General features: G+C 43.5%; 1 protein-coding gene across 2 annotated transcripts in view; it reads left to right on the top strand.

Moving 5' to 3' along the window:
* Positions 1-216: 216 nt before the first annotated feature.
* The window catches only part of SLC26A7 (solute carrier family 26 member 7), a 147,810-nt gene continuing 127,796 nt past the window's right edge, over positions 217-20,230 (top strand). For both annotated transcript variants that reach the window (XM_074986957.1, XM_074986956.1), the window contains exon 1: positions 217-726. In XM_074986957.1, the coding sequence (XP_074843058.1) occupies positions 534-726 (193 nt within the window). In that variant the 5' untranslated portion in view covers positions 217-533. The remainder of the gene's footprint in view (positions 727-20,230) is intronic.

Below are 20,230 nucleotides of genomic sequence, written 5' to 3'. Positions count from 1 at the left end.
GTGAATACGTGCCTCTGAATGCCGAGAGGAGTTTTGTGTGCATTTGCCTCACAAGAGAGCATAAAGCTGTTTTCTGTGTGGTTGTCAAGGAGAGATTTGTCTGGCTGGACGCTTCCTGGTTATATTAGCATAATCCAACCCACACTGAACATACGCCCAGCACTACCTCATTTTACCACTGGCTTGAAGCCAAAAGCACAATCACTACAGTGAATATAAGAGGGAAATTTACAGTGAAGAGAATAAACTAACTGACAAGTAGCCCAAATTTCTGAAAAGAGAAGAAAATGTTGTGTTCAATATGACTGGTCTTTTCCTTTCAGATGGCTGCTGACATGGTTAAAAGCAAAGATACTTAGCAAGTGTATTGAATATAATAAGACAACAGCTGCAGAATCTAAGTGCCTCTGTGCATCTCTTCCTATAGCTTTGAAACTGAAAACTCTCTGGAGAAGAACTGAAGACTAGCGCGGACCAGGGTAACTCTGCAGTGGTAATTTGTTAAGAAGGAAAACCTTTGGAGGAGGTAAAGCATGGCAGGGGCAAAAAGGAAAAAGAAAAGTGCGGTGTGGAGGAAGATCCATGCTCTTCGCTGTGAAGATGTCAAACTGTGGTGTGTAAGCAGGCTGCCTATTCTGAAGTGGGCACCTAGCTACAGTTTGAAGGAGAACTTGATCCCTGATACAGTCTCTGGTGTGATGCTGGCAATTCAACAGGTGCCTCAAGGTACAGTGTTATGTCTGATTTTCACATCTTAAATAGCTTAAAGCAAACAACTCACTTTTCAGTAAAGTTTTTATTTCTTGCTTCTTAGTGTTATGATGAAGGGTGGATTCAAACTGTATGCTTTAATTAAACACAATCTAATGGGCCATAGAGAAGAGAAGTTTTTTACACTCCTCACTTTTTTTACTTTGTAAAGGAACATCTTTCCTTGTTTCTGACCGAGTCTGCAAACAGAGGTTTAATGTTACTCTGTACAAGTCACTTTGGCAGTAACACAAGAAGTACTGCAGAGTACGGGAGAGCGGTGACACAGGGATGAATAGTGGTGTAACCGGTCACCACTTCACACTTTCAAATCAGAAAACAAAGTGCTACAAAAATATCTTTTGTGTTTCAAGAGATGTTGTTTTGTTTTACAAGTGAGCATCAGTATTGTACGATTACCTGGGGGAGCCTGGAGAATTGCAGGAAACAACTAACGAAGTATACCATATGTAAAAAAGGTTCTCTGCCAAAGCTATCGTTTGTAGACAGGATCCTGTATGCATGGAGACCTGTGTATTTCAGCTTGTATGTTGGTTTAATGAGATGTGCTGTATCACATTACCTATTGCATCTCCCTTTCCAGCGCTAACATAAATTAGGGGTGGAGCTGGAGTCTATTTTGACAGCCATAGGTAAGTAATGCCAATCAGCATTTATCTGGTGATGATGACAGGTGAGAAGTACAAACTAGTGAAGGAGCCCAGAGAAATTAAATCTTCAGTCTACCTAACATCATTGTGCCCGACTTAGGCAACACTTTATACCCATCTCTGGCAAATGCCATGTTAATTTCTTCACTGCTGAAAATGGACACCAGCTATGTCTGTGATGCAAAATGTTGATGATATTATTTCTTTACAGTTTCACAAAATGGCTAGACTTAACTGTCATTTAATTCAATTATTCTGTAGCTGTAACCAACTATTTTGTGTAAGTATTTGTGCTTTTGGGGTAATTAGGAACATCTGCATTGGCATGATTTAACTTTAAGAACCTTAATACGATACTGTAAGTATCTAATTTCACTAGTATAGGCTTACATAACAGTTGTACTTAAAATGCTGTTAATAACAATATGTTAAATTGCAAAAAAAATCAAATTAGAGATAATTATACATGAGAAGGAGTTTTGTCCAGTGTTATCTTAATTGAATCTAGCTCTCCAAAATTATTAAACTTAAAAATAAAACTTTAAAAAGCTCAGGTGGTTCTGGAAAAATGGTTCTTTTACATATTATTCTATCACATTTGTTAGGTAATCTAGAAAAAATGTGATACAGCTTTGAATTCATTCTGTTGTTGTTTAAAACCAGCAAACAAAAAGCCCTTAAACTCAGTCCTCCCAGAAGAAAACAGCCCACAAAAGAAATCTGAGAATGAATTGTCTTTATTTTTTTATGCCAAATTAGTCCATTTTACTGAAACTGTTTTGAACATGTGTATGTGAAATATGTTTCCAGACTGTTTGCACTCAGTTTTCTCATAGCATTGCATCTGCTCTCTGATCTTGAGACCGTATTCTAATGTTAATCAGAGAGTAAGAACAGGCAGAAAAAATAAGGAACAATCCAGTTTGTTGTATAGCAGGAAGCAGAGAGTACAAATTTTGTAGACTTTGAGGCTACGGCTACACTAGAAGCAGCTGTCGACAGAAGATTCTGTTGGAAGAGATTTTCCGACAAAACTTCTGTTGACTGACTGAGGCCATAAGCTAAAGCATGTTGAAAGAGCAATCCACTCTGTTGGCAGCATAGCTGGACCACCTGGCTGCTCTCTCTGAACAAAGTGTTGGGCCACCTGGCCGTTATCTCTTTGTTGGGTAGAAGAAGAATAAGAAGGGAAACCATTGTCCTTGCATCATGTGTTACAGCTCAAATCACAAAGATAATGCTCAGAGTTATTCTTTCTACAGTATTTTGAAGCCATTTGGACACAGTTGTAATTCAATAGCACAAATGGCTATTGAATTACAATGCTGTCCGAATAGTTTCTGCTGTCTGCTTTATGCAAAAGTAAAAACTTAGGAACAAGTAAAGCGGGAGAACAATTATCAGCTGCAGATAGTGTATTTAGTGTGCTCTGATAGAGGCCATTGTAAAGAGAGTAAATTTTCCATCCCTGTGCTATTAATAGAAGTCTAGAAGCAAAAAGACATTCCTCCCCAAAACAAGAACAACAACAAAAAACACAGCTGGCTCTTCAGTCCATACTGCAGTCGTCTTTCAAGTCCTCTGTGTATGTGTTGATTTTTATTTTAGGTAGGATTTTAAAAACTACAATCTAAATTTCAAACTGTCCGGTGATATTTCGAGTATCTCGTTTTTTGGGTGCTCAGATGAACCAGCTTATTCAGATGGTGGGTTCTGACGAAGCGGGTCATTGCCCAGGAAAACTTATGCTCCAAAATATGTTAGTTTATAAGGTGCCACAGGACTTGTTGTTTATGTCTAATAGTGTTATTCCGTCTGCTCCCTCTCAGGCTAGCGCTACACTGTCATCCTAGCTCAAAATAACTTATGCAATTTGCAGGGTGAAAACTGTGTAAGTTATTCCAAGCTACCTTGTTTCAAACCTGGTGCAGGCTGCACTGCGCTGGGGTTTGAATAAAGTGCTTATTTCGAGCTTCCTGATAACCCTCGAGGGAAAGAAACACTGGCGTTTGGCCGCATGGTTTCTGTTTTGGGATACATTTGTATCCCGAAATAGAAAAAACAGTGTAGTCTTAACCTCAGAGATCTTTAACGGGCAACATGCAGAATAAAGATCACCATAATCAACACCCATCCTGAAGAGAATGTGTGCTCTCTGCAAAGAATTTATCATCTAAGCTTCTTCCTTCAAATAATGTTGAAATCAGTTCAGAACATTCCCAGTCATGTTCCACCAGCATTTTAGCTCACATAGGCTACGTCTACACGTGCACGCTACATCGAAATAGTCTATTTCGATGAATAACGTCTACACGTCCTCCAGGGCTGGCAACGTCGACGTTCAACTTTGACGTTGGGCAGCACCACATCAAAGTAGGCGCTGCGGGGGAACGTCTACACGCCAAAGTAGCACACATCGAAATAAGGGTGCCAGGCACAGCTGCAGACAGGGTCACAGGGCGGACTCAACAGCAAGCCGCTCCCTTAAAGGGCCCCTCCCAGACACAGTTGCACTAAACAACACAAGATCCACAGAGCCGACAACTGGTTGCAGACCCTGTGCATGCAGCATGGATCCCCAGCTGCCGCAGCAGCAGCCAGAAGCCCTGGGCTAAGGGCTGCTGCACACGATGACCATAGAGCCCCGCAGGGGCTGGAGAGAGAGCGTCTCTCAACTCCTCAGCTGATGGCCGCCATGGCGGACCCCGCTATTTCGATGTTGCGGGACGTGGATCGTCTACACGTGCCCTACTTCAACGTTCAACTTCGAAGTAGGGCGCTATTCCCATCCCCTCATGGGGTTAGCGACTTCGACATCTCGCCGCCCAACGTCGATTTCAACTTTGAAATAGCGCCCAACACGTGTAGCTGTGACGGGCGCTATTTCGAAGTTAGCGTTACTACTTCGAAGGAGCGTGCACGTGTAGACGCGGCCATAGGCAGCATGTGATATGTGCTGGTGGTGCCCATGTTCCACAAGTATTCAGAAATATGGGCCCAGTTCCACCAGTATTTGGGTTCATATGTTCAGAACCATCCCGTCCATAGTATGGACCAGGGGAGGGGGATCTTGTGCTTTGTGGGGGACATATAGTCCAGGGCAGACTAGGAGGTTCGGGTGAGAGGGACAGATGCCAGCAGTAGTGAGTAAACATCCCCAGCCTGCCCCACTCCACCAAGCCTGGCTGGCTGCCAGTGTCGTTTGAGGGAGGGGATGGAAGCTGGAAAGAGGTGGTGATAGGGATTTGGGGGAAGAGTGGGAATGGGTGTAGAGCTGGGTTGTAGCATGGGCAGGAGGAAGTGGGGCAGGGTGGAGAATGGGTGGGAAGAGACAGGGTAGGGACAGGAATTTGGAGGAAGAAGTAGACTGGGTCGGGTCAGAGAAAAGGGTGGTGGTCTGGGGCTAAGTCATTTGCTGCTGCTGGTGTCAGGCCCCCTGCTAACTCCCCATGCTGTCTGGGATGCCACGCCCCGCTGAAGTGTGCTTCCCCGAAAACACTGAGCCCCAGACGGTTGCTTCTGTTTGTCGAGCTGATTTTCATTGGTGAGTTAGGCGGAAACTCAGCTCTGGGCCTCCTCCTGCATGCAGCCAGGAGCTTGCTCAAAGCCAGCCGCCTGTAGATTAACAAAAGACCAGCTAATGCTACGAACCACCACCTAAATGGTAAAGCTCTGCATCTTCATTTATTTATTAATCAAGCTGTTGTAAATAGGACTACTAGTGACTTTGAAAAGTATCACTGACATTCAGACTGTATCTCGAGGTCAAAAGGTCAAATTTCAGCACTCTTCCTTAAAAAGTTTCTTGACCCCAATGTACAACATAGATCATACTTCCCTGCCAATGTCTCATCCACTGACTGCTGAGAGTGCACATATCTGAAACTGTCAACAGAACAGGACTGCAGAATTTTCTTTTTGAATATTATTGTAACCAATTAGCCTGTATTACCTCTCACCTTTTGTACTCTCCTCCCCTGCCACACTTGGGAGTCTGTTACACGTCTCACCTATAAAGCTGCCTTTTTAAACTCAGGTGCTGATTTAGTTCTTGAGGACTACAGTTCCCTGCTTGATGTTTATGACAGTCTATACCCTCATGTTCATCCTTTTTACAAGATTGTGACAAATTGTGTACAGACTATGCCTTGTGAGGTGTCATTTGAACACTCATAATCTTCTGCATACTATTGTACCAGTAAAACACAAGTGGCAACATTGTATGTAAAATTCTACTGAGACATATTCCAAGTTTAGAAATACAGGCACATACCAGTTTCTCAGTCAGGTGTGAGTATAATCTAATGGACTGTCCCCTGATTAATCTGCCATTCTGCAAGAACGTTAAATTTTGGCAAAGCAACAGCTGTGGGTTCCCATGTAAAGAGACTTACGTGAACTGCAGCTTCTCAAAGCAGAAGAAAAGATAAAAAATTCTCCTCAGATTTGATGATACGGCAAGAAGCAATGGGCATAAATTGAAGCAAGAGAGGTTTAATTTGGACATTAGTAAAATCTTCCTAATTTCCAGAGTTAAGCATTGGAATAAATTGCAAAGGGAGGTTATGGAATCTCCATAATTATCTAACCCACTCTTAAAAATCTTCAAACACCTGTCAGGGATAATCTCTTTGGTGCTTGGTCCTGCCACAAGTGCTGTGGACTGGATTTGATAACTTCTTGTGGTTTCTTCCAGTTTTAGTACTCTATGATTCTATGAAAAATGAGGAACAGAAGCCCCAAATCACTTTTTCCCGCTCCTCTCTACTCATGACATAAACAACATTTGAAAGACAAAGGATGTACCACTGAGCTGGAAGAGTACCAGAAAGGTAGCCATGTTAGTCTGTAGCTTCGAGAACAACAAGAAGTCTTGTGGCACCTTATAGACTAACAGATATTTTGGAGCATAAGCTTCGTGGGCAAGACCCGCTTCATCAGATGCATGAGTGGTGGGGGGGTGGTTTCAGAGGGGCATTTAAAGAGTGGGGTCCCAGTCAGAGGGAGGGCCAGAGCTGACAAGGTCTATTCAGCAAGGTGGAAATGGCCCAGTATCAACAGTGTGTATCAAAAGAGGGAAAAACAAGTCAGATCAGACAAGGGGATGTGAGCCTTTGTCAGAGTCCAATGGGGAACTATTAGCACCCAGAGCAGAGAAGCTGCCTTTATAAGCTGTGAGCCACTCCCAGTATCTGTTTAATCCATGGTTAATGGAGTCAAATTTGCAAATAAATTACAGCTCAGAGATTTCTCTCTCCATTTGTTTTTTAAAAATTTTTTGTTTCAGAATTGTCACCCTTAAATCTGTCATTGAGTGTCCAGGGAGATTGAAGTGTTCTCCCACAGGCTTCTGTACATTACTGTTCCTGATGTCTGATGTATGTCCATTTATTCTTTTACGGAGAGACTGTCCAGTTTGGCCAATGTAAATTGCAGTGGGGCATTGCTGGCACATGATGGCATATATTATATTAGTAGATGTGCAGGTAAAGGAGCCCCTGATGGTATAGTTGGTGTTAGGTCCTGTGATGGTGTCACTGCTGTAGATATGTGAGCAGAGTTGGCAGTGAGGACTGTTGCGGGGGCTGGTTCCAGGCCGAGAGTCACTGGTTTGTGATTTGTAGTGGCTGGTGAGGATCTGTTCAAGGTTGGCAGGCTGTCTGTAGGCAAGGACAGGCCTGCCTCCCAAGGTCTGTGAGGGTGAAAGATCATTGTTCGGGATGGGTTGCAGATCACTGATGATGCATGGGAGAGGCCTTAGGTGGGGGAGCTATATGTGATCAGTGGTGTCCTCTTGTTTGCCTTGCGAGGCCTGTCTTGTAGCAGGTGACTTCTGGGTACCTGTCTGGCTCTATCAATCTGTTTCCTCACTTCCTTCGGTGGGTACTGTAGTTTGAGGAAAGCTTGGTAAAGGTCTTGTAGATGTTTGTCTCTGTCTGATGGATCAGAGCAAATATGGTTGTACCTTAGTGCCTGGCTGTAAACACTGGATCGTGTAGTATGCCCTGGATGGAAGCTGGAGGCGTGTAGATAAGCATAGCGGTCCGTGGGTTTTCAGTATAGGGTGGTATTTATGTGACTGTTGCTTACGTGCACAGTAGTGTCCAGGAAGTGAATTTCTTGTGTGGACTGGTCCAGGCTAAGGTTGATGATGGGGTGGAAACTGTTGAAATCACAGTGGAACTCTTCAAGAGTCTTCTTCCCACGGGTCCAGATGATGAAGATGTCATCAATGTAGTGCAGGTAGAGGAGGAGCGCTAGGGGACGAGAACTGAGAATGCGTTGTTCCAGGTCAGCCATAAAAATGTTGCCATACTGTGGGGCCATGCGGGTGCCCATGACAGTGCCACTGATTTGAAGGTATAATTTGTCCTCAAATCTGAAATAGTTGTGGTTGAGGACAAAGCCACAAAGCTCTGCCACCATTTGTGCCTCAGTCTCATCAGGAATAATGTTCCTCACAGCTTGGAGTCCATCTTCATGTGGGACACTGGTGTAAAGGACCTCTACATCCATGGTGGCCAGGATGGTGTTTTCAGGAAGGTCACCAATGGATTGTAGTTTCCTGAGGAAGTCGGTGGTATCTTGAAGAAAGCTGGGGGTGCTGGTAGCATAGGGTCTAAGTAGAGAGTCCACATATCCAGACAATCCTTTGGTAAGGGTGCCAATGCCTGGGATGATGGGGTGTCCGGGATTTCCAGGTTTATGGATCTTGGGTAGCAGGTAGAATAAACCTGGTTTGGGTTCAAGGGGTGCGTCTGTGTAAATCTGTTCCTGTGTTCTTTTCGGAAAGGTCTTGAGCAGATGCTGTAGTTTCTTTGTGTATTCCTCAGTGGGATCCTTGGACAGAGGCCTGTAGAATGTGGTATTGGAGAGTTGCCTAGCAGCCTCCTTTTGGTAGTCTGTCCTATTCATGATGACAACAGCACCTCCCTTGTCGGCCTCTTGGATGACAATGTCAGAGTTGTTTCTGAGGCTCTTGATGGTGTTGCATTGTGCACGGCTGAGGTTATGGGGTAAGTGATGCCGCTTTTCCACAATTTCTGCCTGTGCACGCCGGCGGAAGCATTCTATGTATAGGTCCAGTTTGTCATTTTGAGCATCAGGGGGAGTCCATGAGGAGTTCTTTTTCTTGTACCGTAGGTGGGAGGGTACCTGTGGGTCAGTGCACTGTTTAGTGTCATGCTGGAAGTATTCCTTGAGTTGTAGATGGTGAAAGAAGGCTTTCAGATCACCACAGAACTGTATCAAGTTTGTGGGGGTGGTGGGGCAGAAAGAGAGTCCTCGAGGAAGGGCAGATTCTTTTGCCTGGCTGAGTGTGTAGTTGGATAGATTGATAATATTGCTGGGTGAGTTAGGGGTACCACTATTGTAGCCCCATGTGGAACATAGGAGTTTAGATAGTTTACAGTCCTTTTTCTTCTGTAGAGAAGAGAAATGTGTGTTGTAAATCTCCTGTCTTGTTCTAGTAAAGTCCAGCCATGTGGAGGTTTGTGTGGAGGATTGCTCATTTTAGAGGGTCTCCAGATACGAGAGCTCTCTTTTGATGTTGCCCTGTTTGTTGTAAAGGACGCTGATTAGGTGGTTCCTCAGTTTCTTAGAGTGGGCGGCACAATCTCTCACTGTAATCTGTGTAGTATGTTGATTTCAGTGGGTTTTTCACCTTCAGTCCTTTTGGTATGATGTCATTCTGTTTGCATTTGGAGAGGAAGCTGATGTCTGTCTGTATCTGTGCAAACTTTTTCATGAGGTTGATGGATTTCCACTCATTGCAGCTAAATGTAGTGCCTTGCACGGTGACAAGTATCAGAGAGGTAGCTGTATTAGTTTTTAGCTTCAAAAACAAGAAGATGTCTTGTGGCACCTTATAGACTAAAGAGTGGTCCTGGCTTAAGGAAGCTAGCTAAACTGCTATGAGCAGGTGGTTAGAGAAACCAACGTAGCATTTTACGTTAACAAAAAACCAAGAAGGCCTGTAGCACCTTAAAGACTAACACATTTATTTATAAGATAATGAGTTTTCATGGGTAAGACCCACTTCTTCAGATTTTTCAGATTTTTCAGATACAGACTAGCACACCTACCCCCTGAAACTATTTGTCATGTTAAGTATTAGTGTCCATTTTGTCCTTTTGTTTCATTGCAACCAATTCTGACTTTTCTGCTTTGTTACTTGTAGGTCGCGTCTACACGTGCACGCTACTTCGAAGTAGCGGCGCCAACTTCGAAATAGTGCCCGTCATGGCTACATGTGTTGGGCCCTATTTCGAAGTTGAAATCGACGTTAGGTGGCGAGACGTTGGAGTCGCTAACCCCATGAGGGGATGGGAATAGTGCCCTACTTCGAAGTTGAACGTCGAAGTAGGGCACGTGTAGACGATCTACATCCCGCAACATCGAAATAGTGGGGTCCGCCATGGCGGCCATCAGCTGAGGGATTGAGAGACGCTCTCTCTCCAGCCCCTGCGGGGCTCTATGGTCATCGTGTGCAGCAGCCCTTAGCCCAGGGCTTCTGGCTGCTGCTGCGGCAGCTGGGGATCCATGCTGCATGCACAGGGTCTGCAACCAGTTGTCGGCTCTGTGGATCTTGTGTTGTTTAGTGCAACTGTGTCTGGGAGGGGCCCTTTAAGGGAGCGGCTTGTTGTTGAGTCCGCCCTGTGACCCTGTCTGCAGCTGTTCCTGGCACCCTTATTTTGATGTGTGCTACTTTGGCATGTAGACGTTCCCTCGCAGCGCCTATTTCGATGTGGTGCTGCCCAACGTTGAAGTTGAACGTCGACGTTGCCAGCCCTGGAGGACGTGCAGACGTTATTCATCGAAATAGACTATTTCGATGTCGCTACATCGAAATAAGCTATTTTGATGTAGCGTGCACGTGTAGACGTAGCCGTAATCACTTAGCATCTATCTTTCTGTAGTTCATACATTTGTTTTATTGATTTATCTAAACCAGTGTGTGTTTGGATTGAAGTGCTCGGAAACCTCTGCTTGAGATACAGGGTTTGTGCATATAATTTTCTATCAGTGAAACGATCAACTTTCCATAAGCCTGTTTTGTCCAGAAGGAAGGAGCTGGGCAGTAGAAGACACAAATTTCTGGGGACAAATCTGGTACTGGGAATTCACTGATGTCACTTTATAATATAATTCAGAAGTGGCTGGCTAGAAGCACTCCTTTGATTCAGCTGGGAATGATTTTGCGTGGTACAGGTTATTCATGAGCAAGCCAGGAGTGTTTGTACTTGCAGCAAAGCAGTGACAAAAGCACGCCGGGTTGGAGAATTGAGGAGACACAGCTGTTCAGCAGTCCAGATTGTGCTATGGGGAATGTCACGGTGTTAGCAAGAAGCTCGTGGAATACTACTTAATAAGTTAAGTTTGCAGAGATAATGGGAAATATGCTCTTTGAGCAATTTAATCCTGCGCATGATACAACAGTCATCATCAATACCCTAATTCTTAATCCTATTGTTAAATCCAGGAGAAAGGATGGAATCATGGCTCTTTGTGTGCCTTCTGCTGCTACCTTTATCACACACAACAAATGATAAGTTCAGAAAGGGTGAGACTTGACCAACTTTTTATTTTTACTTCTGTTGAGGCTATTGGAATACCCCATTAAACATGGTAGGTGTGAGCATAGCTCAAGTATTCATTATCTCAGAAACCACACAGGATAAACAATAGCTCCTGATATTTCTAAATTTAAAAGTTTAAGGTCTAGTAAAAGACTCCTAATATGCCTGGCCTACACTGGCATTTAAATGAGCTCCTGCTTGTGGTAAAGGTCTGATCTAAAACAGGCCTGACCTCTTCCCATTTTCATCCTGACCTTGGATGATGATATGTAGAGGGACCAAATGAGACAATATTATTAAATCTTGGATAATCATGTAGTCATGTGGCTGAGTTCACCCCTTTCCCTCCCAAATAAATTAGATCTTGGAGCTGTACCTTTCACTGCAATAAAATAATCAGTGGCATTGAATCTCACAGCCGAGGCCAATTGGCTCATGTTGTAGGGCAAAAATGTCAATGTAGATATTTGAGTTTGGGCTAGAGTATGGGGTATGATGCACCTTTCTTATGGGTTTTAGACCATGGGCTCTAGCCTGAACCTGAAAGTCTACACTGTTCTTTTAAGCACCAAAACCTGAACCCCAGGAGCCAATGTCCACTCACTAAGGTCAGCTGTGGCCATGTTGTGGGTCTTTTATTGCAATGGAGATGTACCTAAATATCTTTCTTGAGGTTCTGATAACCATAATCAGCTGCTGACTCCCCTTATATCTTGAGGTACTATTGCTTGAGCATGTACGTTGTGATGGCCTGCTCCCCGTGCTTTATGCATGATTCAGAGATGCTTTGGACAAAATACCTCTTGTGACTTATCATTTTCAATGTTATAATCTGCTGGATCTGAATATCTTACTTTTGTGCATATAACATTGTTGTATGTGAAGTTAGAAATATGAAGCACTTGCAGATTTACCTGGTTTTGCTTGGGCACATAAGTAAAGTAAAGGCAAGGCTGTAGCTGGGCTCCTTGTTGCGGGTGGGAGTCTCTTTCCTGAACTGAGGAAGCGGGGCTGGAACTAACATGCTTTTTCCCGGTCCTGTCAAGCACTGCATGGTCAAGGTTGGGGCCAGGGTTTTGTTGCTTGTCCCTGCCCTGGCAAGAGCAGCAAGGGTGGGCTAGGGCTGTGCCACTTGTCCGAGCCTCAGCCTGAACTTTGAGGGGCAGGGACAGGATTCCTAGCCTTAGTGCCTCCAGGGTTGGCAAATTGCATGGGGTCATTGTGGGGGAATGCAGCAGAGCTCCCCCATGAGGTGTTGTGGTCAAGTGCTGGGGGGGGGGCACATGTGGGGAGGGGGTTGCTTGAAGCAGAGTGGCACTGACTTGTTCAGAAGGCTGACACGGTTGAGAGCCCCATTTCCATACAGCTGCTCTTTTCCTGCTGCGGCTACCCCCAGTGGTTACTCCACAGTATTGTTGTTCCCTCCACTTGCTGCCCTCAATGTTGAGTCTGAAGTATGTTGTCTCTCCTCTCTGTGCTCCTCCCTTTCAGTGTTCTGGAAAGCCATGGGATTTCAGGCACTTCACGTTTTCCAAGCACAACCAAACCCTGGCCTTGGTTTAAGTTAGGGCAAGAGGAAGCTGCACACTAAATTTTGTTGTTGTGTCTCTTACAGTTTAAGAAGAGTTCTTGAACAAACAGAGCACAGACAGATAGACACACTCTAAAATGTATTTACAGAAATATCTGTTCACAGTTTTTAACTGTGTTAATGAGCACCATTATTTGTGCCTCTGGGACCCTGATAACTGGACAATCAACTTGATGGCTTGTAAATGGCTTTGTTTGTCCTGTCAGTCTGGAAAGCGGTTGGTCTACAAAGACATGTGACCTACCACCTGGTATGCAGCTCCATTTTAGAATCCAGTGTTTTTCCGTGAGGAAGGAATGCACAGGGAGAAAATTTGTTTAAGCAGTGGGACTCTTTCTGCTCTTTTCTCTTCAGCCTACTTTGGAATCTCCCTGACACACTCTAATAACTAAAAAAGAACTTTGAAAGGCTGTTGACCTAAATCAGAGAAAAGAATTGCTCTGGTTTGAAGATTTTGCCTGACATGAGAACAGCTCTTTAGGGTAAGAATATGTAGGCCAAAAATCTCTTAGGGAAGTTGCAATTATATGTTTTGCTTTTATTTTAATTTGATAATGCTCTTTGATCTGTCTGGTTTCACTTGTAACCACTTAAATTCGACTGATGTTGCTTAATAAAAATCTTTTGTTTTTATTAAAACCCAGTGTAAATAATTATAACCTGGGGAACACTGCAACTGTGCATATCTCCCTTTCATTGATATAGGAAGCTTACCTGATGATCCCTCTCTGTGCAAATCTTTTCCACACAGAAAGATATATTTGGAGTTTTGGTCCTGTTTGGGCATTAGTTTCCTTGGTGCTGGGCCCTAGAACTGCATCCTCTTTAAGCTGAAGTAAACCAGTTTCTGCATTGCTTTGTAGAGGAGGGAAGTGGGCAGTAGCACAATCTCTGTGTCTTGTCTGAGGGAGATAAGAGGATCTGGCACAGCAGGATAGGGTGGTGGGGAGCCCAAGAGAGCAAGAAGGTTGGTGTCAGAGGCATGATCAGTACACCGGGGAACATCCCAAGCAATCTTCTGGGACCACAACCCATCACAAATGACAGACTCCTTTTTTCCTGCTTAATAATACTTTCCCACTTAATAATACTTTCCAATTTCCATCTTACAATACTAAAGCTTTTTGCAACCATTCAGTCTAACAATAGTATGGTTAGGTGGTGAAGTGGTGAGATACTATCCCCACTTTATAGATGGGAAATCTGAAACACAGAAAGGTTAAGCAACTTACGTGAGGGTACACAAGTGGCTTTGCAGTGAAGCCAAGAATAGGATCTATTGTCTGTCATTCCTAAGAGAGCCACCTGATTACCCTTTACTGTCAATAAACCTTCCTTCCAATAACTGGCAAATTCAATGATATTTATAGCTTTCAAAAATAAATTAAAAAAATACAACAGAAGATGAATAGAAAACCAACAGTGCTTTATCTCTGGCTTTAGCCTTTATCCTGCCAAGATCATGACACTTGGCAGGATTCATGAGAAATGTCATTTATTTAGGAAATGGGTTTGCCTACATGATACACTGTTACATGCATGAACACTTAAAAAGAGGCAAATCACTTGGATGGCAGCATTTACGTTCAGTATTTGGAGGGCATTAATTTCCAAGTAAATCAGAATTGGGAGTAGGGAAACATTCCCTGGTATGGTGACAACAGAATAGATTTTCACCTGGAATTTACATGCTGTATTATACATTTATTTTTTCGTCTGTGACCTTCTGATGCCATGGAAGGTTGCAGATAAGTTTCTTGTGCCCAGTTAAAGCATTCATTATACATTTGTTGACTCTTCTGTGACCTTCTCAAGTCACGGAAGGTTGCAGATCAGCTGCTTGTGCCAAGTTAAAGCATTCATACCAAACTGAAAAAGGCTCCTGATGCATCATTATTTTCCCTCTTATGTATGTGCCTGCTGGAAAGAGCAAAATATGCAACTGAAATCTGATTTAAATCAGTCTCTCCATCCATGCCAGCTCCCTACTTAATTCTTCAGGATCAATAGTGACTTATTGTGACTGGTTCATTTTATTTATTTTTTTTTAAATAAAGTTATTTTTGCTAGTGCTGGGTTGTCTGCAGAACAAATGAATCCCTCACATTGCCATTAAAAAGGAACTACACCTGGTTTCATACATTCCTGCACTCATGTTCAAGATCTTGGAGGCATGGTGCCAGCATTAGTTTTTTTAGGCCTTTGATGCAAGACCCCCAACAGTGCTGTTTCAAAGGGTGATCTGTTGCCAAGGTTTTGCAGGCTTTTTCTTTAAGCCTTGGCATAAATGTACGCAGAATGAGTCACTTCAGTTAATCAGGTGAAATCATTATGTTCCAGTGTGTGAGAGTAGGGCTAGGGGAAGGATTTTCTTAGAGCTGCATAATTGTAGTATGTGCAGATGACAATAAATACACTTCCTTGGAATCAGAGCGAGAGATGCCACTTAGAGAAGAGCATGTTAGCAGCCATGCAGTTTGCTGCACACATCAGTAATTGCTCATGTCTTACAATGAGTAACAATCTGAGCCCAGAGTTATGAACGTAGCATATTAATATCTATGTCTATAGATAGATGTCTACTCCAGAGATTCACAGTCATATTGATTCTCAGTGAAGGTCCCGGGGTGTGAAGTTATGAGTTCTAGTGAACTAATGAAGTATTCAGAGGCTTCATGTCAGAGGTTGTTTTGGTGCCCTCTCATGGTGACATTGCGTGACTATGGCAAGTTTGCCTCAGTTTCCTTCCTTCTTTAATGGACTTTTTGCTGTCTGGTCTGGTCTGGCTCTTTGTTTTGTCCTCAGGAATTTAGATGAGTCATCAGCAGTCTTCTCCCCTCTCAATATGCTAAAGAATCTAGTATCTGGAGGCCAGTTGCCCTCGATCAAGGGCTGAAGTCCCTGGCCTGTTTGAGTATTGCTCAAGGTTTATCAAAATCCCCTTGCTCTGTTTGGAAGGAGAATCCAGGTCTACCAAGTCCTCTGGACTCCAGGCTAGGGACCCTATATGAATGATTAAGGCCAGTCTTTCTAACTGCCATCCTGCTTCTCTATCTTGCTTGCTACCATCCCTCTCTTGGAGGCTGTTCTTCAGAGTCTCATTGTGTGGTCTTCCTCTCCAGGGGCGGGCCGGGGAGGGGGCGGGATCCAGGTTCCTGCAGCTTCAATCTGCAGCTGAAGGCTCTATTCTCAGAAACTCTTCAGCCTTTCTGGCAGCCATACCCTGCCCTGTGCCCTGAAGGGTTTTTATCTTTACAGCTGTTGTGAGGCCACCAAACAGTTGTAGCTGAGAAGACAGTCAATTACCCTAATAATGCTTTCATGGCTGTGGCTAGGTGTGGTCTATATGCCCCTGCACCTCCCTCAAGCATGACTCTGACTTTTTAAACTTTGACTGTCCAGAGTCACCTCACATACCAGATACGTCATTCTAAGGCATTGGGCTTCCAACAGAACATCAGAGAGTGGAGGTTCAAGTAGTGTGGCTGGTTTATGGAGCAACTCTGGCGGTGCATCCAAGGAATACCACTATGTTCAGCAAGAGTGAAAAGGTTATGAACGGAGCTGGCTGGAAGATTCCACCAAGAATGAAACTGATAAAAATGGAAATCATTTTTAAGTCCTCTCTTTCTAATTTTGGGTCATTTCCATATCAAAAACAAAGGGAGAGAGAATTTTTGATGGAATAGACCATGAGAAATAAAACCTTGTGTTATTGCAAGGAGGCTATAGATCGGAGAACACACACCAACTGCTATAGTGGATTCTCTTACTTTTTTACTGCTTTCTCTAGTAAAAGGGGCACTCCCTGACAGTCTTGTTTCACTTGATGCTGTTTCTGCTCATATCAGTTACAGAGACACTTGAATAATTTTCATCTAAAATGGAGGATGTAACTGAAACTCTTACAAAATCTAATATGAATTAAAGTGTTTCCCATATTTTATTTGAATGAAAAATCATTGCATGTTGGGATTCAAACATTTTCCTGCAATGTTTGAAACTCAAAACATTAAGGCAGGACTGTGATGACATAGGAAAAGAATAAGTACAACTCACTAAACATAAATTATAAACTTTCGCTCTCAAGTGCAGCAAAATTCAAAGGCCAAATATTAGTCATAGTTGATTCTAGGACTAATTAATTCAACATTTTAAGTTGTTTTGTTTTAAATATCTAAAGTAATATGTATTGAAAAATAAACTTTAAAAAATCTGATTATTAAATGAATATTGCTCCTTTAAATTATTATATAAACTAATTTTGCTCTCCTGTTCCAATTTATGTATTTTAATCAATGTACATTAACCTCAGTGTAGATTTATGACAAACAACAGATTGCTGCAGAGTGACCTAGGTACAATACAAAATATTACAGGTCGAAACGCCCAAATCCATCATTCTGTCATCCAGTAACACTGGGCCATGGATCTTTCAGGACCAGAGAGTCCTGGGGCTGTGCCGTGGAGGGGCCAGCTTAGATCAGCAGCAGGAGCCCAGGTCAGGGCATCCACAGCTGGTCTTGTGGCAGGTTGGGCCAACAGCAGCCAGGGAGCCCAAGTCAGGAGCATCAATGAGAGACCCTCGTCCTGGGACCAGTGGCCAGGGATGGGAAACTGGCAGCCCAGGCCAGGGAGCAGTGTCTTGCAGCGTCTCATCACAGAGGCTGTATGGAAATCCATGGCCCTGGGAAGCTGCAGCTGAGGCCTGTCAGGAAGCTGTGGCCTGGGGAAGCTGCAGCTGGGGAGGCGTGGCTGGAGCTGGGAGCGAGCGGCCGGGGAGCCTGTGGGGGAAGAGGTGGGGTGGATGGAGAGATGGTTGGGAAGCCACAGGTGACAGTGGAGAGGGGAGCCCAGGAGTCAGGGCTGGAGGCCAACAGGAGACCAGAATTGACCTCCCCTGGTCCAGCAAAATCCCTGGTCTAGGACCACTCAGGCCCTGAGAGTGCCAGCCCAGGTAGGTTGAAGCTGTATCACAGTTGTCAGAACAATCTATGGTCACATAGCGTAGAACCAGAGTCAGCAGTTAACTGTGTCAGCATCAGGACCTAAGTTCCACAATTTTTGCTTTCAAATCACAGTCCTGTATGTTCTGTGATATAAAGGAGCAGCTCTGCTGAGGAACAAGACAAATGTTGATGAAAAAATGAAGACAGCAAATTATTAACCAGTGCAGATTCTAAATGGTTCCCAGCTTGGTTCAGCTCAGCATAAATCTAATGATCTTTCCAGGGTACTGCCAACACATAGCTTTGATAGGGTTCACTTTGGAAGGGAGAAAAGTACGATTTGGGTGTGAGATTATTCTCTGGAGTTTTTCCATTTTTATTTGGCCCAGCCAAAGTAAATTATATAAAGTTGCTAGCGGGAAAAGTTAATTCACTTCTATATTAATCATAGTGCTGCTGTGTGGATATTGTAACTCTGATTACAGACAGGGTGCTCAGACCTTGTCTATGTATCATTTTTAATGTTAAAATCAAAATAAATAACTTCATAGCTTCATAGCTTTAATTATCCAAAATTGAATAATAGGTCTTTGTTTCCAGCCTTGCTCAAAGAGGAAGGGTTTTTTAAATTGCAGGCTTGTATTTGGAGTGAAATTCACCTCAGTGCAGAAGAGCCACACTAACTCCTATTCTACTCTTGACCCCTGTTATAAGGGCTTAAATATAGTTTGAAAGATGTAGAGGTCTTTGAATTTGTCCTCTACACTGAGGGGAATTTCATCCTAATGATGAAATGTTATAGAATCATAGGGTGAGAAGGGACAGTAAGTGTCGTCTAATCTAATCCTCTGCCAAGGTGCAGGATTTGTTGTGGCTACTGCCCAGCCTTCTTTTGAAAATCTCCGGTGAAGGAACCTCCACAACCTCTCTGAACAGCCTGTTCCCTTGTCCTATTGTTCTTACAGACAGGGAGTTTTTCCTGGGATTTGATCTAAATCGGCTGTGCAGTAGTTTGAACCCATTACCTCTAACTCTGCTTTCTGTGACAAGAGAAAATAACTTTTCTTCATCTTTTTATGGAAGCCTGTTAAGTATTTGAGGGGCACTATCTTGTCCCCTGAATCTCCTTTGTCCCATACTACATTTGTTTTTGCACTGGTTTGGAGATGTGACTATTGCGGGATGGGGCATCCATTTGCAAATGTGGACATTTAAAACATATGTAATTTTGTTGGTCCAATCTGTTTGTAGGCATTTCATGTGTCCAAGGGCCAAATTTCGTCCTTGGATATATGTGTGCAGCTCTCATTCAGATTGGGAATAGTTGGTGTTACCATATTGAAACATAAACTTATTAGTGCTTAAGTGAGAGCCTTAGGCATGTAATTTAGATGTCTCATTAGGACATCCAGATTTGAACGAAGGAAAGATGTTTGAAATCAAAGTAGACAATCTCCATGCTTATCAGATTCCCAGAAAGAAAGTTCTTTGTGTGCACAGGACTTGAGGCAAGATTTATTCAATTTTGCCACAAGAATAGTGGATTGTGAGGTATTTGCAAAAGTCACAAGATCAGTTGTAAACCTCAGATACTGTCTTCTTGTTTTCCTTTTTCTAGGTTAATATTTTTATCTTACATGCCATGAAGCCAAAAAAGATATGGCACGGCCTTCCCGTCTGGATAGCCGTATGTTCAGATGCATATATCTAGATGTGGGAAGTTAACTGTAATTCTGAATAATACGACCCTAATTTGTTTCTTTGGCGACACTGCATGTGGTAGTAGTTTTGAACTGACACAGCCAGTTGTACTTCTCAGGTCAGCAGGCTAAGAGTCAGGATTCAGCAGCTTTTCTTTTTTGCACCCAGGTCATTCTTCTACAGCTATCTACGTTTGCTGTCTACCTGCAGTGGTGCCAGTGTAGCATGCCATGTGCTGTCTATCACGCAGCCTGGTGAGAGCCAGAGAGCTCCATTATAAAAGAAACCATGGCACATAATTTTATCTTCTGATAGTGAGTTAACTAAAGCATGCCACCACAGCATTTATATATTGTATCAGAACCTATTGTTCATTCTTTGTTTGCAGTTCTTTACCCTGGAATAGCCTTTCTGGTTGAAAGCCTTACCTCCACTGCCAGTTGGGTCCTCCTTTTTAAATTAAAGAGGTGCTGGAGACTTCATTCATTCAGCATGAATAAGTGTAATACAATAGTATTATTACCATCTGTTTCCTGCTTTTTTGTCTAGTTCTGAACCCAGTGAATCTATTGTAACAAAGCTGAGCCTAAACAACTAAAATCAGTGGCCATTTCTACACAGCCAAGATCTTCCGGAAGAACAGTGCTACACATGCAAGATGCTCTTTTGGATTTCTTCCAGAAGAAGGTGCCCCCTCTTCCAGATTCTGTATTCCGCTTCAGAATCAGGAAGAGGACCTGCGAAGGCATGTGTAGATGTTCCCAGACTGCTTCTTTTGAAAGAAGCAGTCCTCCATGGCGGCAGCCTGCTAGAGAGCAGGGCCGCTCTAGACACCCCCAGTGAGCCTCTATGGTCCCCAGGTCCTTGCAGCCTTTAAAGTTGCAAGGACCCGGAGACCCTGTGGCAGCAAGCTGAGACTGAGCAAGCAAGCTCCCCCAAGGCCCCGCAGTGCTCAGTGAGTCCCGACCCACAGGGTTGGCTAGCTGGACA

The sequence above is a fragment of the Carettochelys insculpta genome, chromosome 2, assembly GCF_033958435.1.
Source record: "Carettochelys insculpta isolate YL-2023 chromosome 2, ASM3395843v1, whole genome shotgun sequence".
Taxonomy (NCBI): Eukaryota; Metazoa; Chordata; order Testudines; family Carettochelyidae; genus Carettochelys; species Carettochelys insculpta.
This window is presented reverse-complemented; position numbering and strand designations above follow the sequence as displayed.